We start from the raw sequence: 25,402 nt of genomic DNA on the forward strand, positions 1-25,402 counted from the left end.
ATACTCCAGCCAAACTGGGGAGAAAAGTTATATTTATACAGGTGGGGCCAGGGCAGAGCAGTCCAGTGGGGACTCAGGGCTGTTCTCTTGAGTCACAGTATAGCCTTGGGGTCAGGTCTCCTTCCCCAGCCTTTGCCTGGGGAGCTTTGAGGCTCGATTTATCTTTCCCTTGGCTCTGGGCTTTGAGGAGGTCAGGGTGGAGGGGATGATGTCTCTATGTTCCTTGCTCCAAGCCCTTCTCTGGGCCTCTAGCTGCAGCCAGCCTTTGAGCCAGGATGAGAGAGATTAGTCCTAGATTTAGGTATGGGATTGAGCCTATGGCAAGAGGAAGAAAGGAAGTCCAGTGTCGAGTATGCAGAGGAAGGAGCAGAAAAGATACCACAGACTTGCAAAAACAAAGAAAGGGGGGGAGAGAGAGAGAGAGAGAGAGAAATCAGGTCCTAGATTTGCCTGTTAAGGGTGAGGTCATATTGTGCTCAGGAATGCGCAATCCCAAACTTGGTTTTTACCACCTGTGTTTGCTTTCTGGAGCATCCTTCTGGGTTTTTCTTACTATCTCAAGCCAGCACACCCACCCTTCCCACGAAGTGCCCACCTTAGCATTCATCCCCCTCCAGCCCTTCCCGGATGTTGATATGCACGAAGATGGAAGCTGGGTGGAGGCTGGTGCCATCCTTGGAGAGCAGGTGTATGTGGCGGTAGCCTGGAGGAGGGCGGGAGGAGAGCGTTAGGCGGGCAGCCAGGGCTGGGGTGTCGGCCAGGGGATGAAGGACTGGCCCACCTTGCTGCATGCAGGTCCAAGGTAGTGTGTACTGCCCGATAAAATCATTTCGGGATTTCCAGTTGTAATCCTTGACCACGAAACGCAGCAGGGCCAGTTCAGGCACCAGGACCCGGAAGCATAGTGTCTGCCCCCAGTATGGATTAAAACCTGGGGTGGGACCAAAGGGAGAGACCGTTGGCTGCTTTAGGCGCGTCCTGGGTAGCTTTCCTTGTGTTCTCAAGATTTTCACAGTGATCAGCATTTTACAAGTAAGGGAACTGAGGTCCAGGGTGGGTGGGTAAGCAACGTGCCCAGGTCACTGGAGCTCGGAACTAAGGGGCCCAGATCCACAGCCAAGCCGTCCAAGCCCTGACCCTTTGTCCTGTTCCACACTGCCTCCCGTGTTGGCGGGTCAGGGGTGGGGACAGAGACTGTGCTCCAGGGAGGGCAGCGTGGTAGGGAGACCGCACCCCTGCCACCACCCGGCCTCACCGTTGTTCTCCACGTAGCTGGTCTCTTGCCGGGTTGTGTCCGGGCGGACGCCAAAGATCTCTACTCTCACCAGTGGATCCACAATGGACCGCTCTTTAGACATGTCCTCCTTGGGGAGTTGCTGCCCACTGATCACCTGCAAGCAGACTCTGGAACCTCACCAGCTCCTGTTCAGCCCAGCCCCCCTCCAGCTCGCTCTTACCCCCACCCCTGCCCCTGCCCCAGGGGGAGGAGGGGGTACATAAGGCCTGGCGCTATAGCTTCGGGGTTTGGGTAATATATTCTCTTCTAGTAAACTATCTGCAATTTAAAATGCATCGGAGTAGAAATTTAACAAGGTTTGAAAGCAGGTATGTTCTGCGAGCCCTTTCCAGCACTGACTCTGCCCCGGACATTGTCGTAGGTACTTTAGACTCAAGATCCCCACACCCCAGTGATGTGGGCAGTATCGTTGCTCCCATTTTGCAGGTGAGGAGCGTGAGGTTAAGCAACTTGCCCAGAGTTGCACAGCTAGTGAATGGGTTTGAGCCTAGGCAGCTGGCTCCCAAATTCACGCTGTTGCAGTCAGGCTATCCCCCCTCGTGAGGGGTTCTCCGCCCATTACATTCCTGCCTGGCCCAGCCTCCTCTTCCCTCGACTTCTATCCTGGCCACCCTGGGTTCTTCCCCGCAGTTTCTCTCTCCCCGGTACCTGGATGAGGAGGGTCTGGGCTCTGAAAGGGCTGACGGGCCTCTCAGGGTGGAAGGAACTCTGGGCATCACGCAGGAAGTCTGGCTTCAGCACATAGCCGCAGCCACCGTTCTGGCGGAAGAGCCCGTCACAGATGTCCATCTCCAGCCCCGCGGTCTGCACGTTCATGGCCACTGAGGACCCCAGGAGAAAGGAAGGCAACGATACATTTCAGGAGCCATCTAGCCCTCTTGGGGAAGTAAGGAGACGTACTGGGTATAACAGGGCCTGCTGGGAACACCGCCATAGATTGCAGCTTCCTTAGCCTAGCACACTTTGAGCAGCCCCTGGCTGTAGTGCTGGGGCACGTAACTTCCCACCTGTTGCTCTTTGACTCCCTCCTCCCTGTCCCTGCTGCCGCCTCACCCATCTGGCAGCCTGCATTCCAGAGTTCCTGGGGGTTGTAGTTGGACGAATCCGTCCTCAGGCCACTGGGATACACACGGCTTAACTGCCAGGCGTTGTGCTGCACGAACTCATTGCCTGTAAAAGGTATAGTAGGGAGATGGCCGTGGGGTGGATTCTCCCACTTCCCACCTACCCACTTCACTCTCGCCCCAGCATCTCCAGAGGCCGGCTCCAGAAAGCTGCACCGTGCCGTTCCATCCTGACCGTCTCCCCAGCTGTCCTCCGCCTGGAGCCTTGAGCCCACTCCTCAGAGCTCCTGTCCCTGTGCGTGCTCTGAGGCACTGCTTAGCTCCCTCACCCCTCCTTGGCCCCTTTGCCCTCTTTCTTGGGACTCTTCTGCCTGCCAGTTGCCTGAACCTACCCCTCCAGCTCCCTCCCTGGCCCTCCCTTTGGTCCTGACCAGCCTCCTTGATGAGGCTCTTGGCCTTGGTTTCAGAGAAAGATGATGTCTCATAGAAGCGGTAGTGCTCCCTCGAATGAGTGAAGCTGTGGAATGAGACCGACTTCAAGTAGACAACCAGGGCAGAGAGGGATGGGCACAAGATGGGTTTGGATTTCTGGAAAAGGAGAAAATAGAGAGGAAGATGGAATTGAATCCTTGGCCATCTGAGAGGGAAAGAGCCAACAGCCAGGATCTGAATTTCCCAACCCGACCTAAGCCTCGGCCCGCTGCCTCCCCTTTGCATTCTCCCTCCTGCCTCACCTGCTTGGGAAAGAGGAGGGACTAGGCTTGGAAAAAGGAGCCTGAACCATAACCTCACAACAGGTAGGCGGACAAAACAGCGGACACATCACAACCTGGGGATGGGAATGGGAATAAAGGCAGTCTACATATCCTGATGGCTCGGTTTCCAGCCTCTGCTCTACTGTTACTTTTTGGGTAACAGGTTTTTTCATGATTATTGGTAAGCAGAGAGGTGTCATCCCCTACCTCTTGTCTTTTAAAACAAATTAATAGTATATTTTGGTCAAAATGTACACAAACCCAGACAAATAATGTTGAGGTGTGCAAATGGCCGTGGAAGTCACGCTGGAAGGATGTGAGGCTCCCAGAGTGATACATTTACATTTGTCTCTTGAATTCCCATTTCCTTCCCTGGACACGGTAGCAGGTTAGACACCAGAGCCCCAGAGGGGACGGGATAAGCTAGAAGTTAGTCAGCTAAGTCAAGGGTGTGCACAAGAAGGAGAAAGGCAGACTTCTAACCAGGACTTTTGGCAGTTCCACCAACAGCACAGCACCCCTTCCCGGCAGGGAGATGGGTCACTTTAGCACAGCCTCCTTAGAGTCTTCACGTTACTCAACAGTTTCTGCTTCTCCTTTTGGGCTATTTCTGGCCCCTTCTCAGACTCACCTTTTCCAAGAAACTTCCTCTAAGCCCATTTTAGATGAGGTCACAGCAGTCACTCCAGTAAGCTCTACTTGCCCAATGCAGCAGGCAGGGCACCCTCTCTCACTCACACAGACACACCACGGTGGTTTTCAAACTGGCCTTTTAAGGGACCGAGAAGTACAAAGATGTCTCAGGAAGCAACGGGGGATGCAGGAGAGAGCCAAATGGGTACTTCAACTAGGATGGCTCTGCAGTTACCTGTTGCATACACAGAGCTCCCATATAAGATTTCATTCAAAAACTATTTCATGGTCCAAAGAAGTTGGAAAGCCACCACAATCTATCTATCTAGGACGATAGATGGTGATGCCATGCATTCATCCTTACACCCTTTTTATTGGGGGCAAGGGGCATTTTGCTCCTCGGCCCCCTGCCCTGCTTAGCTCTAGTCTCTCCACACGTGAGCACAGCTTATGGTACAGACCAACCATGCTAGAGTGGAAAGATCACTCTCCTGGCCCACCTTCTCCTTCTTTTTGTCCTTACTACGTGGACTCAACTCCTGTGGCTCAGACTCCAACTGGGCCTCTGGCTCTGGGTCAGCCTCCTGCTCCCCCTCCAGTTCAGATTCTAGCTCCTCCTCTTCCTCTTCCTCAAGATCCTCCTCAAGTGTCCTTAACTTCTTCCCCTTCACCAGGATCTTCCTCCGAAGCTCCTGGGGACAGAAATGAAGGGGCTTGTTTACCAGTCTGCTCTGGGACCCTCCTGGGGGCCATGCAGCTCCCACTGCTCTCATGGGACCACCTCAAAGGAAGAGGAAGTGAGTGGCCAGATGTCTCCCCTGGGCAGCTGCTTCATGCATGAACCAGGGATTCCCCGTTAGGCCAACTTGTCAAATCTCTGTCCATTTGGAAAACAATACAAAACAGAAAATACCTCACCTGACACATAGAAATTCCTCCCAGATTAAAGATTTCCATGCAAATATAAAGAATATGAGTATTAGAAGAAAATAGAGAATCTTCTTGAATGATCTTCAAGTGGGAAAACCATTAGAAACAGGAGATGAGTGCGTGGGTGGCTCAGTTGGTTAAGTGTCTGACTCTTGGTTTCAGCTCAGGTCATGATCTCGGGTCCTGGGATAGAGGCCCATGTCGGGCTCTGCTCTGGCGAGGAGTCTGCTTGAGATTCTCTCCCTCTCCCTCTGCCCCTTCCTCCTCTCTCTCAAAAAAAAAAAAAAGAAGAAAGGAAGGAAGGAAAGAAAGGAAGAAAGAAGGAAAGAAAGAAAAAGAAAGAAAAGAAAGAAAGGAAAGAAAGAAAGAAAAGAAGAAAGAAGGAAAGAAAGAAAGAAGAAAGAAAGAAAGAAAGAAAGAAAGAAAGAAAGAAAGAAAGAAAGAAAGAAAAGAAAGAAAAGAAAGAAAGAAGAAAGAAAAAAAAAGCCTGAGATGAAAACTCAGAAGACAGGCAGCCCGGGTGTCTCAGCGGTTTAGCGCTGCCTTCAGCCCAGGTCGTGGTCCTGGAGTCCCGGGATCAAGTCCCATGTCCGGCTCCCTGCATGGAGCCTACTTCTCCCTCTGCCTGGGTCTCTGCCCCTCTCTCTCTCTGTCTCTCATAAATAAATAAATAAAATCTTAAGAAAAAAAAAAAAGAAAACTCAGAAGACATAAAAAGGACTCGCAGATTTGACTACATAAAGCTTAAAATCCTCTATGGGGCAGAAGATGCTGTAAGACAAAAGCAAAGACTACAGAAATTTCCCAAAGCATCAATATCTTTAACATTTAAAAATTTGTTCTAGGGTCCCTGGGTGGCTCAGTGGTTTAGCGCCTGCCTTTGGCCCAGGGTGTGATCCTGGAGCCCCAGGATCGAATCCCACATCAGGCTCCCAGCATGGAGCCCTGCTTCTCCCTCCGCCTGTGTCTCTGTCCCTCTCTCTCTCTCTCTCTATGTGTACCGTGAATAAATAAATAAAAACTCTCAAAAAAAAAAGCAGTTTTTAAAAAAATTAAATAAATAAAAATTTGTTCTAGACCAAGAAATATTATAAACCCCAATAAAAGTGGGTAAATAATATCAATTAATTCTAAAGAAGAAAATATAGACTTCTTTTTGAAAAAATTAACTTTTTTTTTTCACATTTGCCACTATGAATCTCTTCTTACTGGAGTTATTTGTGGCCATTCTCTTACACTGTTGGTCAGAGAGTAGTTTGGGATTGTTTTTTCCCAGAGGGTAACTTGGCAATAATAATAAAAATATCAACATGCAAACTCTTTAACCCAGCAATTTACTTCTAGGAATCCATCTCAAAGAAAGAGTAAATGGGGCACCTGGGTGGCTCAATCAGTTAAGCACCCGACTCTTGATTTCAGCTCAGGTCATGATCTCAGGGTCATGGGATCAAGGTCCATGTTGGGCTCCTTGCTCAGTAAGGAGTCTGTTTGAAATTCTCTCGGTCCCTACCCTCCCCCCACACACACCTTTCCTCCTCTCTCTCTCTCATTCTCTTTCTCTCTCTCTCTCAAATAAATAACTAAATCTTAAAAAAAAAAAAATAGAGCAAAGAGACAAAGCTGTATGACAAGTGAAAAATTACCAGCAACCAGAATGTTTACCACTTATTGGTTGAATAAATAATGGTTCATAACAGAAAATGGAATACCACAGAGCCATTAAAAAGAAAACAATTATACATGAAAAGACATCCATGATATATATTACATGTGAGATATAAAAGGGATATAGAAAGTACCCCCATGTGTTTTTAAAAGTATAAATATAGGGATCCCTGGGTGGCTCGGCGGTTTGGCGCCTGCCTTTGGCCCAGGGCGTGATCCTGGAGACCCGGGATCGAATCCCACGTCGGGCTCCCAGTGCATGGAGCCTGCTTCTCCCTCTGCCTATGTCTCTGCCTCTCTCTCTTTCTCTCTCTGTGACTATCATGGATAAATAAAAATTTAAAAAAAAAGTATAAATATATATATACACATATATGTTTGTATAAGCATTTACAAAAATCTATTGACAGCTGTTGGGGAGAGGTTGAGATTATGGTCGGGGATTTCCCTTTCTCTATATTGTTTCTTTGGTCTACAACAATTATGAACTATCAGGGAACAAAATCAAGATATTTATACTGAAAAAAAGAAATAAGTAAATAATTGATTTAAAATTTAGAAAACTACAAACAGTTGTGCATTCAATTGGATTTTTAAAAAATTAAAGTTGTCTTCAAGGATATTAAAGAGCAAGATGGTCCCAGTAAGAGTGAGAGAAGGGAACAGGAGGGACATGGAAGAAGGAGCCAAGGTAGGGAGGCTACGGAAGCCACCGTAGAGCCAGGGCTGGGGGAACAGGTGCATACCTCAGGTGAGGGCAGCTGAGTGGGCAGCAGCCCGTCCAAGGTGGTGCTCAGCAGCTGCTCCCCCAAGATCTCGGTCAGATGGCATGCCATGACCTGCTGCTGCTCCCAGCTGCAGTGGTTCTCCAGGGACAAGATGACCGGGTATTCGGATGTCTGATGGGGAAGGGAGGGAACGCTAGAGCCAGAGTTCTAAAGCATGCAACCTCCTTGCTTCTCCAGACCTTCCCTGGTGACTCACTCAGCTGAGTACCCTGATTGCTAATCCCCTGTGGCCCTACTCTGGGTGTCAAGGAGGTCTTGCTGGGTCTGGGACCCCCCTCACATCTAAAAGTCACTGTTGAGATCCCAAATCTCAGACCTATACCAGGCGTGACCCAGCTTCCTCTGGGACCTTTGAGTTTTTAGGCTCATACTGGGAAGGTGAGGCCATTCCCCTTATTATGTGTTCATGTTACATTCTCACCTCCAGACTCCTATCGTCCTCCCAGCGCTACCCACCCCTTTCTCTGTCTCCTTAGGCACCCTCTCTGAGATGGGTGACAATTGTTAGAAGCCATAGGTACTGATCTCTACCAATTACCTCTAGGACTACTCACCCTTATTCACAATCTCTTACTATTTGCCTGATGCTTCACAGTTAAAACTTTTACATCTGTGCCATTTGATATAAAGCCCCCTGCATCCATCTACTTTCCCCAGATCCAGAGCCAGCCATCTTCCCTCAGATCATCTTCCCTCACCAGTATGCCCATCCCAGGACTCCTACCTGGAAGGCATACTGTGCTACAGTGGCCACGACATCTTTGAATGGGATGCGGGAAGTCAGGGTGTGTCCATGGTAAACAATAGGTTCCCCGCTAGGTCCATCCCATATATCCACCTCCACGCAGCGGCACCCCCTCTTCAGGGCCCTGCAAGAACCCCAAGCCCCCAGGGACACAGAGGTCAAGGTCTTATCTTCCATCTAGGGACCCTCTCCCCACTCTGGAGAGAACAGTGCTCACTGACACTTCAAGCTACATCTCCGTGGACCCTTCTCTGTCCACTGGATACTGCTACGGCTCACACTACCTCCACCCCCCCATCCTTCCCAACTCAGTCTTCCTTCAGCAAGTCATTACATACTGCCTCATGATGCTCCTGGTGTTCTGGTTGTATAGCATTCTGCGACACCTGAGTTAATTGAACTCTCAGTAATTTTGTTATTTGTTTTTAAAGTAATCTCTATGCCCAGCGTGGGGCTTGAACTCATGATCCTAAGATCAAGAGTTGCATGCGCTACTGACTGAGCCAGCCAGGCGCCCCTCAAACTCTCAGTAAATTTACACTTTATTTTCTCTACTAGACTTCCTAGGGCAGAAACAATATGTTCCACTCATCTTTGTATACCCTGAAGCTACTAGTTTAGTTGCTGGCACTACAAAGATATCTTGACTCTTCAATCGAACCCATGATTAGCAGATACCACTTATTAGCTATTAACACATGGATTATCTCATTTAATCCTCACAACTCAGAATAGGCATTGTTATCACCTCTATTTCAGTGATGGGGAAACTGAGACACAGAGAGGTTAAATACTTAGCACCAAAGCACCAAGGAAGAGAACTAGGATTTGGCCTCAAGGAACCTAACCTCTATGCTGTACTGCCTTCCATGTAACATTTAGTTTACTTATTTGTTCAAAATAAATCTGAGTTCTGAGAGAGTTCCATAGCCCATAAAAGGGAGAAAAGTCCCATTCATCCGTAGAGTTTCAATGCTACTCTCCTGTCAGTCTTCAGTGTCTCCTCCAAGTCTCTCAGGTACCCAGGAATCCTCAGCCCCAAGCCCCCCCCACAACGTCTTTTCAACCCGTTATCCACGGATAGCACAGATGGCCCCTTCTCCTGAGCTGCAGCCTTTCCCCCTTCCTTCCCACTGCACCGTATATATCCCTCGACGCTGCTCTGGCCATAAAGCTGGTCCCCCACAAGGTAAGTGTTGTGAGAGGAGTTGATGTAGTAGTTGTTCAGGGGTTGAGTCATATCCTGGTAGATGGGGAGGCAGGTCGGCTTGAAGATATCTCCGTCCTTTGAGCAGAGGTAGCTGAGGAAGCCATCCATGCTCAGCACATGTCGCAATTTACCTAAGGTGTGGCGGGGAAGGCTAGGGTAAGAAGCTGGGCGTGAGAGCATCCCAGCACACCTCGAGCCGTCCTTCACCTCACCCCCCTCCAGGGTCCTACCTTTCAGATGGCGTCCGCTCTCAGCCTCCAGATCCCAAATGTGCCCTACCCACTGTCCATTTCAATCATCTCCACCCTCACAGACAGTTAAAGCTACGAGGAGAATCATTAAGGTCATTCCAGTCCAGTGCTACCCAACAGAACTTTCTGCAATGATGGAAATGTTCTGTTCTATGCTGTCCAGTGCGGTAGCCTCCAGACACATACGGCTACTGAGCCCTTGAGATGTGGCTGTGTGACCAAAGAACTGAATTTAAAATTTTTATTTTAGTTAATTAATATTTTACGGCTTTTATTTGTTCATTCATTTAAGTAACCTCTATGACCAGTGGAGGGCTAAAACTCATGATCCCGAGATCAAGAGTCATGCTCTTTCAACTGAGACAGCCAGGCACCCCAATTTTTATTTTTTATTTTATTTTTTTAAAGACTGAATTTATTTTAGAGAGAAAGAGCACATGCTCACATGTTCAGGAGCAGGGGGAGGGCAGGGGAAGAGGGAAAGAAAGAATGCCAAGCGGACTCCATGCTGAGCACAGAGCCCGGCCCCTGAGGCTCAGGCTTGACCCCACAAACCAGAGATTATGACCTGAGCCAAAATCAAGAGTCAGAGTCTTAACCAACCGAGCCACTCGGGTGTCGTGTTAAATTTAAATTGAAATAGTCACACTGGGCTGGCACTGGGGTGGCATAGTCGGTTGATCACCCACTCTTGGTTCTGGCTCAGATCATGATCTCAGGGTCTGATCGAGCCCTGGGTTGGGCTGTGTGCTCTCCACGCAGCGTGGAGTCTGCTTGTCCCTCTCCCTCCACTTTAGCTCCTCCCCCTCAATTGCTTGAGTGCCTGCTCTCTCTCTCTCTCTCTTAAATAAGTAAATAAAAATCTTCAAACAAAACCCTTAAAAAAGGGGCAGCCTGGGTGGCTCAGCGGTTTAGCGCCACCTTCAGCCTGGGGCATGATCCTGGAGACCCGGGATCCTGGAGACCCGGGATCGAGTCCCACATCAGGCTTCCTGCATGGAGCCTGCTTCTCCCTCTGCCTGTGTCTCTGCCTGCCTTTCTCTCTGTGTGTCTCATGAATAAATAAATAAATAATCTTTAAACAAAACTTAAAAAAAAGTCACACAGAGCTCATTTGTTACCAAATTGGACAGCATAGTATTCAGTGTAAAGGGTTAATTTTATATATGGGGAAACTGAGGCCCAGAGAGAAACAAAGTCAAAGGCTTGCTAGTGACACAACCAAGGTGCCTGTGTTTTATTCCCTGGGCTATGGCTGCTGCCAACTGTGACCTGAGGGTTTCTTCCTACCTACAATCAACTCCCATGTGGTGTTTCGAAGAGTATTTGCCCAGTACACCCTTGGACTACACTCTCTCTGAGGGCAGGGCCCTGTCACTCCTGCCATAGCCCTCACCCATCTCAGCATGGGCTTCATGCAATACCAACAACGACAATGAATACTGAGCACTTGCTCTCTGCCCAGGGCGTCCCATGCAGCACCTCAGTGCTCTCACTGACATGATGAAGTAGATCTTACATAATCTGCCCTGAGAGCTTAGGTAACAGGGAGGAGCTGGGATGTGAACCCAGGCAGCCAGGTGTCTGGGCCACGGCCATCCCACTGTGCTGTGCAGTCTCACCGAGGGGAGCACTGCCGCAGGGGACTCCTTTGGGAGGAACAACAACTTGACCCCAAGGCCCAGCTTTGTAGCTCCAGCTCTGACAAAGCCTCCAGATGGTGGAGAGTGTCAGGAAGTCAGGCAGGAAGTTTTGTCCTTGACACTAATAACCTAAATTGGGACAGTAAAGCCACAGTTGCCAGATACTTTCCATGTGCGTCATTTCGTTTGATCACCAATTATTTTACAAATGAGAAAATCAAGTCTCAGATAGGCTAAGCCACTTGCCCAGCGTTACTCAGTAAGAAGCACACTGGGGCCTTGAGCCCTGGTCTCCTGGCGGATGCTGCGCTCTGCAGCCAGAGTAGAGTAGCTGACAGCTGAGCGCAGGAAAGGGGACAGCACCCAGAGGGGCTGGGGGTAGAATTAATGTAACTGATGTCTACTGGACCCTCCACTGGAAATAGAAGATCTGATTTCTTAACCCTCATGCATTCTTCTATTTACTCTTCTGAGACGATTGTTCTATATCCCCTTTTCTTCTCTGAGCACAGACATGTATCTGGAATCAGTGATTCTGGCCCTTTCCTTGTCTGTTTGACTCGAAGTTCCATGAGTGCAATGTCCTTGTTGGACCTCCTGCTGCATCTCTGGGGCTGGGTGCTGGCTGCAGGTCCTGGCCCATTCCAGGGGCTCAGGAAGCATTAGCTGCAGGAGTGAGTGAGTGAATGAATGAAAGGAGTGGCAGTTGAGATCCATGAAACATGCATCCCTTGTCCAGCTCTCATTCATCTCATCTTTCTCTCTCTTTTTAAAGATTTTATTTATTCATTTGAGAGAGAGAGAGCACGCACAAGCACACAAGTGCAAAAGCAGGGGGGAGTGGCTGGGAGAGAGAGAAGCAGACTCCCCCCCCCCCCAAGCAGGGAGCCTGATGCAGGGCTCAATCCCAGGACCCTAGGATCATGACCCGAGTTGAAGGCAGAGGCAGATGCTTAGCTGACTGAGCCACCCAGGCGCCCCTCATGCATCTCATATCTAATCCTCATGCTCCACAGAGGTACTAAGGGTCAGGTGACCCATGTTTGAATCTCATTCCTCCTCTCATTAGCCACTGGCTTTGACCAAGTCATTTGATCTTTCTGAACCCTAGTTTTCCTCTTTTGCACAAATGACTTAATAATGCAAACCACTTCACCGGGTCATTGGAAGGATGAGAAGAGAAAAAGCAAGTAGAGATGTTAGCACATTATGAGATACTTAGCCCAGGCCGAATAAGGATTATGCTTTTGATTTACAAGGTTGTAGTGAGGCTAGATCAAGTAAGTGTTGTGGAAGTGCCTTGTAAATCATTTATTATTAATGTAAATCCCTCGTATTCTGAAGGAAATGGAGGGCAGGAAAGTGTCTAGTGAAGGGGCAAGGAGAAAGTTCTGAGGACAGAGAGGGCATATTTGAGCTGTGCTTGCTAAAAGTTAGATGACTGGCCTCTTCATCATCCCCCTCAGCCAGGGGCTGACTAGCTTCCTGGCCAGGGGCTTAGCAATCAAGAACCACTTGGAGAATCTGGACAAAGTCCAGGAAGGCACAGGGAGCCGGCATTCAAAGAGGCAGCAGGGGCGTGTGGGTGGCTCAGTAGGTTAAGCATCTGTCTTTGGCTTAGGTCATAATCTCAGGGTCCCGGGTTCCAGCCCCACATCGGGCTCCCTGCTCAACGGGGTGCCTGCTTCTCCCTTTCCCTCTGCCTCTCTCCCTAGGCTGTGCTCTCTCTCTAGCTCACTCTCTCTTTCAAATAAATAAATTTTTTTAAAAAAAGATTTTATTTATTTATTCATGAGAGACACACAGAGAGAGGCAAAGACACAGGCAGAGGGAGGAGCAGGCTCCATGCAGGGAGCCCGACGCAGGACTCGATCCCGGGTCTCTAGGATCACACCCTGGGCTGAAGGCAGTGCTAAACCACCGAGCCACCCAGGCTGCCCCTCAAATAAATAAAATCTTTTTTAAAAAAAATAAATAAAATCTTAAAAAAAATTAAAGAGGCAGCAAATAGGAACCATGAAGGGAGCTGGAAGAAAAGGAATCCTGCACTAAAGGAGAAGAAGCCAAAGGGAGAGGATCAAGGAGCTTCCTTTCCCCAGTGGGACAAACGCTGAGATCAGTACAAACTTATTCTCAAAGTGAAGCATGAGCTTGGTGGAGGAAAGGGGACTTAATGGGATGTTCTTCGTCCTACGAGATCTAGGGTTATGGAGGAGACTCCTGTCTTATCTGGATAGCAAAGGGCTGCTCTCCTTCCCAGGCAGTGGTTGAATGAGATGAAAATTATTGTGCAGGGGCTGGGGTGGGGGTAGACTCAGCCTTCCCTGAGTTTGGCAGTAGGAGGCTTATCTCTGAGTCTTTCTTTCTTTTTTTTTCTTTTAAATATTTTATTTATTTATTCATAGACAAAGAGAAAGAGAGAGAGAGAGAAAGAGAAAGAGATCCCTGGGTGGCGCAGCGGTTTGGTGCCTGCCTTTGGCCCAGGGCGCGATCCTGGAGACCCGGGATCGAGTTCCACGTCGGGCTCCCGGAGCATGGAGCCTGCTTCTCCCTCTGCCTGTGTCTCTGCCTCTCTCTCTCTCTCTCTCTCTCTCTCTCTGTGTGACTATAATAAATAAATAAATAAATAAATAAATAAATAAATAAATAAATAAATAAATAAATAAATAAAAGGGCTGCCCTCTCTGGGTCTTTCTACAGTCCCCCTCCCTACCCATGTCCAGTGCCCCTCCACCCTAGCCCTCTTACCGCTCTCTGAGGGCTCATAGCGGTCAATGAGTTCCAGAGCAAGGTCAGGAGCTCGTTCTCCTTCTTTCTGCTCCTCTCGGAGGAAATCCACAAATTCCAGCAGGGTCAGCTTCTGCCCATCAGCCGAAAAGTTTTCAAACAGCTCCTGCACCTCAGCACGTTTAGTCAGCGCCTTATAGAAGTCTACAAATTCTTCTCCTTCCAGGGTCCCAGAATGGGACGTGTCTGCTGTCTGCAAGTGAGGGTTTAGAGGATTGTGGAAAGTCCTTTTAAGAGCAAATGTTATATGGTTTTGACCTGTCCTGTAAGGGCAATCTCACTGACAGGTGGATACACACATATTTCCACAAAATTCCCACGGAACTCCTGACAGTGTTCACAGAAGCTGCTTCGGTATAAGTAAAAAGAAAATTGCAGCCGTACTATTTGCTACTAGAGAAAAATTTCAATAGAAAGAGTTAAATGCCCCAAGTGCCTAAAAGGTCAAAAGATCCCTCCTCCTATTTACTCACATTCCAGTTAGAGATTTTAATCGTTACTAGGCATCTGTGAAGTTCTAGCCATGGACCAAGAGGTCCTTGAGGTCTGACATAGTAACCTATGGTTGTTTACCTATATAAGATTATGAATTATCTTCCTAAGAAGACTGAAGGGTGAGAACCACGCCCTACACTTTCCATCTAGCCTGGCAGAGTGGTAGGGCAATAGGAGAGATTCAATAGAGTGATGCTTGGTAGGGCCTGGGTACCTCTGGCCAAGTGAGAACGTGGCCTTGGCTGGCTTCTGAAAATCCTTCTCCAAAGACTCACTTGGAAAAGATGGAAGGCATATTCTTGATCCATTTCCACATTCATCAGGTGCAGTAATCGCTGGACTTCTTGGAAACTCATCCGACCATCCTGGTTCTTGTCTCCACGCTGGAACCAGTCACTCAGCCATCCAGGTGCAAGTCAAGGCAAAAGCACTGTGTCTGTGTGTGCGTGTGTGTGTGTGCAAGTTCAACCACTGACATCATCACCCCTATCTTTGCTGCATCGTCTCTCCTCCATGCCAATGCATTTTCCACATTAGCTTCCAGAATTATCTCCCCGAGCACTAATCTATCTTGTCTCTGCATGGCTCAGTGCCTGCAGAGCCCTCCCTGTTGCCTGCAGGAAGAAGCTCAAGTTTCTGAACCTAGATTGAAGTACACCCAGGGATCCCTGGGTGGCTCAGCGGTTGAGCGCCTGCCTTCTGCCCAGGGCGTGAGTCCCACATTGGGCTCCCTGCATGGAGCCTGCTTCTCCCTTCGCCTGTGTCTCTGCCTCTCTCTCTCTCTCTGTGTATCTCTCATGAATAAATAAATAAAATCTTAAAAAAAAAAAAAGAAGTACACCCATGATCTGGCCCCCACCCAGCCTTTTCAACACACCTGTGTCCTCCCCGTACCTTAGCCAGCCTTAGCTACCCCCAGCTCTCCGTGTCCCGCTCTCTCTCCTGCTCTTCAAAGTCCTATCTCCGGGCCTTTACTCATGCTGTTCCTTCAGGCAGGAGAGGCTTCCCCTCCTCCTTTCTTTTTGTATTTGACAGAGAGAAAGAGAGAGAGAAGAGACAAGCAGGGAGAGGGGCAGAGGCAGAAGCAAACTCCCCTCTGAGCAGGGAGCCCCATGCAGGACCCCAGGACCCTGAGATCATGACCTGAGCCGAAGGCAGACACTTAACTGACTGAGCCACCCAGGCACTCCCCTCTCCTCCTTTCTTTATGTTCAAATTCTACTTTTCAAGGCTCAGCTCAAATGCAACTTCCTTCCTAAAGTTTTCTCAGAAATCTCTCAGCTAGAATTAACTAATTCTCCTTCCTTTGAACACCCACAAACACTTTCAGTCCTGTAACACTTCTAGGGTACTTAGATTACTTACCACAATTCCATTTTCTCCACCGACTAGAACAATGCCTGAGTCTCACTAATCTTCGAACCTCCACAGCCTGGCATGGTGCCTGATTCATTCTGCTTAATAGATGGTGAATGAATGAACGAACGAACAAATGAATAAGTGAATGACCTGGCATGGAAGGTGAATAGAGTCTAGGAAGCCTGAATGAGACAACAACACTAAGGCTGCTTCCCAGTCCTGTGGTAGTTAACAGCCCTGGGATCTTCTGTTGAGCTCTCAAGATCTTTGCCTCTCGCCACCCCTTCCACCTATCCTGAAGGGCCACATTTCTGTCCACACTCTGCCTGGCATTGTTCTTGCCATCCCTAGGCTCCATTCACCCTTCCACATCTTTTGCCTCACTCTAGCCTCAGCCGCCCTTGCCCATCCCATCTGGACTCCTGGGTCTCCGTAGCCCTGCATGCCCCCACCTGTCTCTAGCCCTGCAGCATCTGGCTCCTTCAGTGACCCCTGACCCCCACTCTGGCTCCCTCCTGCTGATACTGGTCCAGCCGCTCCTGTTGGTCCATGCCGTTGACAAAGTCCATCAGATGCCAGAGCCCCCGCTTCCATACCTCGGCCTCCTCGACACTGTTGGCCACCAGGTCCAGGTTGGCACGGCGGCCGTGGAAGATGATGGTGAAGCCCTGCTCCAGGGGGAACTCCTCTGCCAGGCTGCGCAGCAGCTCAGACTCATGGCCCTCACGTACTGTCTCCACATCAGAGATTGAGACTACCAGAGAAGGAAGAAGTGGGTCATGGAGGGAGAGGATCCACCAGATTGCAAGGGCAAAGGGCCAAGGACCCTTTGTGAAGCCATAGGGAGGAGGAACCCCAACCTCCACAGGATGGATGAAGCCCCCAAATACTTGGTACAGGGAGACACAGACCCCGGAATTCAGGATGCCCCATGAGCCACTGCCACTTTCATAGGCAGCATGGCAAGGGGCCTATGCTGGAAGTGACAAGACCTGGCTTTGGGCCGCCAGCTGGCAGGGTGACACAGACCAAAATGACTTTGGGCCTCAGTAACCCTTGTCTGAAATAAGGGATGGTCCCATCCATGGCCTGTCCACGTCACAGGAGGACGGGCGGGGCTGACAGATGGAAATGCACTTTAAGATAGAAGCAGTTACACCAAAGCATGGTATGTCCAAGTCCAAGTCCCCTGTTCCAGGTTTGAGGGCTTCCTCTTTCCAGATGTCTAGGAAAGGGCCAGAGAAATTCATCCATCCTGCTTTCCTCGGCTGGGGTGCTGGGGATCGTGAGCTTTGATTATGTCTCTAAAGCAGACTTTCTTGGATGTGTCCTGTGATCAATTTTTTAGAGGGATCATAAAGCGTCCGTCTGGCTGACAGGATGCACATTGTGGTGCTGCATTTATGGTATTTAAACATATTCATCATAATGGCTAATTTAGTTTCCGGTCCCATGCTAAATGCCACCGAGTCCCTGTAACCTTCTGAGCAGGTATTGTTCAATCCCCATTTTGCAGATGAGGAAACTAAAGCATAATTGAAGCAATTTGTCCAAAGCTACTCAGCTAGAAAGTGACAGAGCCAGGGCTTTAATCCAGGCTGTCTAAAGCCTGAGATCATGCTCTCACTATGATAATAAAAAAATATAACCTAGGATTTATCGAGCCTCATTATGTGCCAGGGCTCGCCCAAGCAGCAATTGAATCCTCATAAATAGACTTAAGAGGCAAGTACTGTTATAACTTCCATTTTGTAGGCTCAGAGGTAGACACAAGAGGGGTCGTGCAAGGACGCATTGTAGTGATCCCTGGGTGGCGCAGCGGTTTGGCGCCTGCCTTTGGCTCAGGGCGTGATCCTGGAGACCCGGGATCGAATCCCACGTCGGCTCCCGGTGCATGGAGCCTGCTTCTCCCTCTGCCTCTCTCTCTCTCTCTCTCTCTCTCTCTCTCTCTCTGTGACTATCATAAATAAATTTAAAAAAATTTTAAAAAGGACGCATTGTAGACCCTGGTACCTCCTCTGCTGGGCTCTTCAGAGTCCAATCCCCCCAGTGTGCCCACCCCTAGCTATCCACACGACTCACAGGTGGGCTTGGCATTGCCTCCTTCCTGCCGGGCATGCCAGACTGTCATGCCATCATCTTGAAGTCTGAAGTATCTTAGTTTCTTCCAGCATTTGGATCTCACCTTGCGCATCAGCATGCCCTTCTGCATCAGCATCAGGTCTTGATTGATAGGCAACCCTGGGCCAGGAAAAGAAGGGGCTGCTGGCTGGGTGGCTGGCAGGAAGGGTGGAGGGCCTAGGAGGAGCTCCTGAACAGGGGGCCAGACTCCTCCCTGTCCCTGGGCTGTCTTCCCAAGCCCTCCTCTCCTGCTGGGGTACTCACGGCTTTGCATCAGAGACGCCATCACCAGCTGGTGCTAGAGTCACCTGGAGGAGCAGGGAGGAGACAAAGGGTCTGAGTTAATACTGGTGATCTTAGAATAACGGATCAGAGGAGGAAGAGAAGGAAACCTGATGGCCTATGATGCACCACGTGCTTCATCTACATAGCTTTTAGCTCTTTTTACTTCTAGTTTGAGTTTGGTGACTTTGAGGCTTAGAGAGGCTAAGAACCTTGCATCAAACCATATAGGGATTCAGAATTTAAAGCCAAATATGTTTGATTCCAAAGGGTCTGCTGTTTCCCACAGCCATCTCCAGAGAGGACTATACCAGGGCTTCCTAATACCACACAGTCCGCTGGGTAACCTGTGTCATGCGCCTCAACCTCCATCTTGCTGGCTGTCCTCTTTCAGAACCTGGAATGTCTCTACATCCTAGCCTTCTCTTCCCCCGGTGGAATCACCCCAGCTTCTCTATCTTGGGAGCCCTCTCCATATTCCCACGCAGATCACCCAGCTCCAGAGGGGCCAGGCCAGACAGGTTCTTTTGCCTCTTCCATGACACTCAGTGCCATACTTGCTATGTAAGCCATCTTCTCCTGCCTTCACGCAGTAAAGCACATTTTTATACTCCTTGTATAAGTTACACAGTCTTAGAAATGCATTTTCAAGTTTTCTTTGCCTCTTGAGAAAGAGAACCCTCTTTAAGATCCAAGCTAATTTAGGACTTGGTTAAATTGTCTTCATAGGTAACAACAAATTTCCCTTGAAAAGCACCAGAAGACTCGACAGGTAGCCACATTGATTTTACATCCGCCCCTCTAAGAAATTCTCAACTCTTGACCAAATCATTCTGGAACTGACAAAGCGCATGAAACAAAGCTCTATGCTTTGTATAAGCAAAGGAACTGCTTAGAAATGTTGTATTTTTTAATCGAGACATTTGAATTTTTGACAATGATGAGCATCTAAAACATGAAAAGCATCTCTAAAGCTCCATTAGAACATTGTGCAGTTCAACTCACAATGAGCTATATCTCATACATGAAAAGCAGAAGTCCACAAATGTGATGGGACTTGTCTGAGGTCACTCAGCATCTCAGTGCCTGATCTCTCTCGAGCTGGGAGAGCCTATAAAGTTATCCGGGGGTGACTAAATCTTTAGGAAAAATGTAGAGGTCACTGAAAATACAGCTCCCCTGGCTGTAGGACCTAGGGAAGGCTTTCTAGAGGAGTAGCAATATGAGGGTGCCCAGAGGGAGAGGGCAAGGCTGAGAGCCAGTCTGTACCTAAGTGGGAAAGATGACTCAAGAGAGATAGAACCCTGCGACAGTTCCAGAAATCAAAGGTTTTGCTGGCTGAGACTGAATATAATGAGCCTGGGTGAGACCAGAAGAAGCCTCTGGCTGGATGAAGGGACCCAGAGTGCTTCACGAGAGGCAGAAAAGCAGCTCCGCTTTCTACAGCAGAGCTGCTTTCCTGCCTGGTGATGTAGTTTGCAATCTAAGGCTTACAAAAACCGAATGAAGACTGAAGTAACAGGTCCCCAGATGCTAGCAGAAGGAAGCTCTGATCCCATTTACCAATATCCTGCCTTATCTCCTCTTTGAATTTCAGCTCGCATGTCTGGGGCATAAGAACCATGGGATGAGGTGGATCTCCGCCCTGGGAGAAGTCAGAATTCTCTTTCCTTACTCTTGTGTCCAGGAGCTTCACAATCATGTCCTGAAACATGGGAAGCCTAAGCTCAAGTGCTGGGACACCCCTATTTTGGAACCTATCTTCTTTCAAACAAGCCTTAGAAAATTATTTTATGCTTTTTGTCAAACTCTTCCAGCCCCAGGGCTTGGCATGCTCTTCCAATCCTGCTCCTATTCCTGCCTCACTATTTTAAATCTAGATCCAGGGGACATGTGGCCATGTGAGGGCCGATTTCAACTCAGGGAGCCACAGAATGTTAGAGCTGGACTTCATTTTATAGAGAAGGGCTAGAAAGATCGGCTGAACTGCTGGAATCATTGAATGAATTAGGTGGCAAAGGTGGGACTAGAACCCTGGTTCCTTATGACCAACTCAGAGATCTCACCAAGGCTCTGCCCTTAGAAAGGGTTTTCTCTAGGGGGGCCTAGGGGGCTCAGTTGGTTGCGTGTCTGACTGTTGGTTTTGGCTCAGGTCATGATCTCAGGGTCATAGGATTGAGCCACACGTTGGGCTCCGCCCTTAGCAAGGAGTCTGCTTGAGATTCTCTTTCCCTCTCCCTCTGCTCCTCCCTCTGCCCTCTCTCTCTAAAATAAATAACAAATGAATCAAGAAAGAAAGAAAGAAAGAAAGAGAGAGAGAGAGAGAAAGAAAGAAAGAAAGAAAGAAAGAAAGAAAGAAAGAAAGAAAGAAAGAAAGAAAGAGAAAGAAAGAGGAAAGGAAGGGAAAGAAGGAAAGGAAAGGAAAGGAAAGGAAAGGAAAGGAAAGGAAAGGAAAGAGAAATTCTTTCTTTCCAAAAGAAAACTTTTGGTAGCAGGTTAGAGCAGGGCTAATAAACCGATAAGGGATGTGGATGCTTTGTTCCCCCTACTTTGTCATTCTCTGCCCCCACATGTCCCAGTTCAGAGCCTAAAGAAAATTTCTTCCCATTTGCCTCCTCTCCCCATCCCGAGGTCTTCCCTTTCCTTTCTCCCAGCTCACTCCTCTCCCCTGATCCCATTGGCCTCCCTACTTGCTCCCTGGTCAGCCTCTCTGCGCTCTCCTCTCCTTATCCTTCTCCCCGACCCCTCTCTCCCCTCACCTCTTCCTCTTTCTTTGTCCTCTAATTCCCAATAGGTCGGTTCTCGTCCCCTGTGGGGATTTTGAGCCTAGGGACCAGGAACAAGGAGGACACTCAGGAGCACACTAGGGAGCATACCCCCTCCATTCAGTCTCCCCTCCCCCGTATCCTAGGAGACTGACCCTAAGGAACACAGGGCCCAGAGAATGCAACCTAGAACCCAGGGGTTCTCTAGGTCTGGTGTTGCACCTGGCATCTGAAGACAGGATGGGAAGGATGGTCACAGCTGATGCAGGTGTAGTGACAAGGGAAGGGACAAAGGATTGGGAGTGGGAGCAAGAGCAAGAGGTGAAGAGCAGAAGATGAAGACTGAGTAAGATATTGGGTCTTAACTGTTCACTCCTAGATGAGAACGTGGAGATCCTCGAGGACACCTTTAGAATACAGAGAGAACAGAGACACAAAATAAGGGGGGAAGTGGTCAGGGCTGCTGAGTAAGATTTGGGCCTCAACTTACAGGTGGCTTATTGTCACCTGGGGATGGGCTTTGGGAGAGTTGCCAGTAGTGCCAATGGCATTACAGTGAAATTCAGGGTGTCTCAGGTCCCTCTGGGGGGCAGGAAGGAAAAGAATCATTATGTCTACTCTTCTTGTTTCTGAGCAGGATCACTGAGTGACCTCATTCATATAAAGAGGACAGAATGGCTCCGGTCATAGGTCATAGCCCCCAGAATGTTAGAGCTCGAAGACTCTTTTACAAGTCATCTAATCCAGAGGTTCCTGGCTGTAGGATCTCCCTAGGTAAAATAGAGATCCTCAGCGCGCATACCACCTACCCGCCACCCCCACCAAATCTACTAGATCAGAATTTGCAAAGATGGAGCTCAGGAATGTTTATTTTCAAGAAGAGCCCCTAATACACATGCAAGCCTGGGACACCCCACATTCCCATCACAGACAGATCAGGGAGCTGCTGTCCGAAGTCACTTAGCTAACGGTAGAGTCAGGACTAGGAGCAGGTGCTCTTCCCAGCACAGCATTAGAGCATGCCCACAAACTGCCCCGGCCCATTAAGCAGGCTGGGAACGGATACAGAGCTCAAACCCGGGCTCTTTCTAAGGAAATCTCATAACTCTCTCAGTCCTACACTCTTCCCTGGGTCTTCGGTAACCCTCCACGTTCTGTTACTGAATCTATGCTAACATAGGGCTGCTCCAATTCTCTGTCTTCCCTTGCTAGGATGGGGCTCACTTCTGAGAGGGAGCTAAGGGGTCCCCCCCTATGAAGGGGTGACTGCCACAGCCAGGAAGAAAACTGTCAATCAAAGGGGATGAGCTAGAGAGAACCAGGAGGATCTGATAGGGCTAAGGAGTCCAGGGTACAAGTTAATCAGAGTGGATAAGCATGGAGGGGACAGCGGTAGGGACTGGGGCAGGGGGTGCACAGCTTGGAGCAGAGGCTGCCCAGAGCCTCGGGGCACTTACCGTGGGCAGGATAGCAGTCCTGTGGCTGTGAGCTGTGCGATGCTCTCTCCGGTGGGACGAGGGAACCCGGCCGGGCTCCTTCTCTCCTCGCTCGCTCGCTCGCTCGCTGGCTGCCTCCCCTTTTCTGCTGCAGTTTTCTGCTGTGACCGGCAGACTCGCAGCCAAAGGGAAGGAGTAGGGAGGGGGAGAGGTATGAGGTCTCTCCTCGGTCCAGCCCTTCCAACTCTTAAAGGCCCAGGACACTGGTCAACGGGAGTACTGGGGGAGGGGTGGGTGGAAAAGGATTAGAAGAGGAGGAGCCTGGCTGCCCTTCGTCTTGATGCCAGCTCTCACTGACCCCAATCCTGCAGCAGCGCCCAGAGGGAAACCCAAGGAGTGTCCGAGTTGTGCGGGCGCTCCGTGAATCACTGCTTTTCAGTCCGCACGGCTTCTCCCTGCATGTTCTGCAGCCGTGTTTGCCCTTATTTCATCTGGCGCCTTTCCAGTGTCTGTTCCACCAGCCTCGCAGGGCACTCAGTCTAGCTCTGTGGCACAGGGAAAGGAAAAGAGAAACAGGACGGGGAAGGAGAAAGATGAGAAGAGAGGGAGGGGAGGGATGATCTAAGAGGGCAGAGGGACAGGCTCGTATCTCTGTATATTTTGGGCCCTCGCTAAACACCGGAGGAATGCATACATAAGTGCATGAAGCAGTGCACTTGTTCTTCCTTTGCACGAATGTGTTCTATGAACATTTCTTCAGCCCCTCCAATGTGCAAGGACACGCGTGCGTGTTTATCAAGATGCGTGCAGAGATGACGTGCAGATGATGTCGTGGTACTGTAAGAATCAACGGCAAAAAGTGGAGCAGAGGATCGGAAAGACACCCAGGGGGGAAAGAAAGGTGAAGCGGTTCTTGCAAGGTCAATGAACAGGCAGCTGAAATAGCGAGACTGAGGCAAGGAGACCAAGTCAAGGAGAGGAATATAGGGGATCGTAAGAGGCTTCATGATGGTCCCATACGTCACACTGAGACTGAGACCCAGGGAAGTCTAGGCAATGTCCTGGGCTCACATGTCAGCAGCAGAGACAAACAGTCCCTGGCACTCCCCCAAACATTGTGAGCTGAGACCTACTTTTGCTCTGCTTTGGAAAGACTGTGGGGTACAGAGCTTTCTGGACCAGTGGACGGGAGTCAGGCCGTTGAGGGCACCAGGCACAGCCCTGGACTTGGACTTCTGTGGATCCTTTCCACTGAGATGTGTTTTGATCATAAGTATAGAAGGAACTAACTGTATGAAATGATGTGATTTTAAGTGTGCTGAGATCTACCTCTCATGGCTCCCCCGAACACCCCTTGAGTGCCTAATAGTCTACCATCGGTGATTATTTATAGCTAAACCTTTAGTCCCATTAAAATAAAATCCTCCTAAGTGATTACCATAAATGTCAGGATTGTGGTGACTTCTGGGAGGAGGGAGAATTGCGATAGGATCGGGCACATAGGGGACGCCTGGGTGGCTCAGTGGTTGAGTGTCTGCCTTCAGCTCAGGGTGTGATCCTGGGGTCCAGGGATTTAGTCCTGCATCGGACTCCCCGCAGGGAGCCTGCTTCTCCCTCTGCTTGTCTCTCTCTCTCTCTCTTTCTCTCTCTCATGAATAAATAAAATCTTAGGGGAAAAAAAAAAAAAGGATTGGGCACATAGCTGGCTTCTGAAATAGTTGACCAAGTTCTATTTCTAGTCCTGGGTGCTAACAAGGGTTTCCCCTTTATAACTTACTCAAGGTAATTTTTTAAAATTTTATTTTATTTTTAAAAAATATTTATTTGACAGAGATAGAGAGCACAAGCAGGGGGAACAGCAGGCAGACGGAGAGGGAGAAGCAGGCTCCCCGCCGAGCAAGGAGCCCGATGTGGGGCTCAATCCCAGGACCCGGGATCATGACCTGAGCCGAAGGCAGATGCTCAACCTACTGAGCCATGCAGGCACTCCTCAAAGTACTTTTTTAAAAGTAATTTTTAAAAAATTTTTTAAAGTAATTTTTTAAAAGATTTTATTCATTTATTTAGAGAAAGTGCATGAGCAGGGGGAGGGGTTAAAGGGAGATGGAGAGAGAAAATCCCAGGATGATTCTGCTGAGTGCAGAGCCCAATGTGCAGCTGGATCCCAGGCCCTGAGATCATGCCCCCAGCTGAAAATGAAGAGGCACTGGTCCAACCGACTGAGCCACTTAGGTGCTCCAGTAATGTTTTTTAAAGTAATCTCTACACTCTATCAACGTGGGGCTTGAACTTGCAGCCCTGAGATCAAGAGTCCCATGCTCCACTGAGCCAGCCAGGTGCCCCTAACTATACATTTTCTTTATGTGTTTTTCTAATATCTGTGTTATATTTTACAAAAAGAGGGCTTCTGGTTTTTGCAACTGGTAATTTCTGATGTTTTATTGGTTTTCCACAATTTATAGGTTGTTTCCATCTTCTCCTGAGAGCAGGGTTTTTTGTATTTTAAAGTTTATCTACTTATTTAAGTAATCTCTACCCCCCATGTGGGGCTTGAACTTGCAACCCTGAGATCAAGAGTTGCATGATCTTCTGACTGAGCCAGCCAGGCGCCCCTGAGAGTAGGTTTTGATAAAGAGGAGTATGCAGGAAGGGGAGAATGAAGAGGGAGGCCATTCACAGGGAATAGAAAGATTAAGGGGGGATCCCTGGGTTGCTCAGCAGTTTGGCGCCTGCCTTTGGCCCAGGGCACGATCCTGGAGTCCTGGGATCGAGTCCCGGGATCAAGTCCCACGTCAGGCTCCCGGCATGGAGCCTGCTTTTCCCTCTGTCTGTGTTTCTGCCTCTCTCTCTATGTCTATCATAAATAAATAAAAGAAAGAAAGAAAGAAAGAAAGAGAGAGAGAGAGAGAGAGAGAAAGAAAGAAAGAAAGAAAGAAAGAAAGAAAGAAAGAAAGAAAGAAAGAAAAGGAAGGGAGGGAGGGAGGGAGGGAAGGAGGGAGGGAGGAAGGAAGAAAAGAAAAAGAAAGAAAGAAAGAAAGAAAGAAAGAAAGAAAGAAAGAAAGAAAGAAAGAAAGAAAGATTGATTGATTAAGGGGGCATCGAAGTTTAACAGTGCTGGCTTCAGGTTTTATTTAATAGAGCCCCTGCCTCACACACTTGTCTTCCTCTCCCATTTC

At 48.9% G+C, this 25,402-nt stretch overlaps 1 protein-coding gene and 1 long non-coding RNA gene across 2 annotated transcripts; one reads left to right on the forward strand and one right to left on the reverse strand.

The window, feature by feature from the left end:
• Positions 1-15: 15 nt before the first annotated feature.
• On the reverse strand, positions 16-22,797 carry PLCD4 (phospholipase C delta 4). The gene is made up of 16 exons (XM_077885603.1): positions 22,248-22,797; positions 18,008-18,051; positions 17,705-17,863; positions 16,148-16,376; positions 14,539-14,668; positions 13,730-13,961; positions 9,017-9,218; positions 7,857-8,001; positions 7,091-7,243; positions 4,250-4,441; positions 2,793-2,949; positions 2,351-2,467; positions 1,946-2,118; positions 1,256-1,391; positions 782-931; positions 16-703 (listed from the first exon to the last, which is right to left on the reverse strand). The coding sequence occupies exons 2-16, from the start codon at positions 18,027-18,029 to the stop codon at positions 597-599; spliced, it is 2,304 nt and encodes a 767-aa protein (XP_077741729.1). The 5' UTR covers positions 18,030-18,051; positions 22,248-22,797; the 3' UTR covers positions 16-596.
• On the forward strand, positions 20,433-23,943 carry LOC144306192 (uncharacterized). The gene is made up of 3 exons (XR_013373198.1): positions 20,433-21,136; positions 21,428-21,564; positions 22,987-23,943. It is a non-coding gene; the product is annotated as an uncharacterized LOC144306192 (long non-coding RNA).
• The last annotated feature ends 1,459 nt before the right edge of the window (positions 23,944-25,402 follow it).

This window comes from Canis aureus, chromosome 36 (genome assembly GCF_053574225.1).
Source record: "Canis aureus isolate CA01 chromosome 36, VMU_Caureus_v.1.0, whole genome shotgun sequence".
Lineage (NCBI taxonomy): Eukaryota > Metazoa > Chordata > Mammalia > Carnivora > Canidae > Canis > Canis aureus.

What these genes read in the sequence shown, in the direction of transcription:
- PLCD4 (XM_077885603.1), bottom strand. Translation starts at nt 18,029, where the DNA reads ATGGCGTCTCTGATGCAAAGCC. An exon ending in CAACAGGAGCGGCTGGACCA is followed by an intron (nt 14,669 to 16,147) that starts GTATCAGCAGGA and finishes ACTTGCACCTGG; the next exon opens with ATGGCTGAGTGACTGGTTCC. An exon ending in CTCAGCTGCCCTCACCTGAG is followed by an intron (nt 4,442 to 7,090) that starts GTATGCACCTGT and finishes TTCTGTCCCCAG; the next exon opens with GAGCTTCGGAGGAAGATCCT.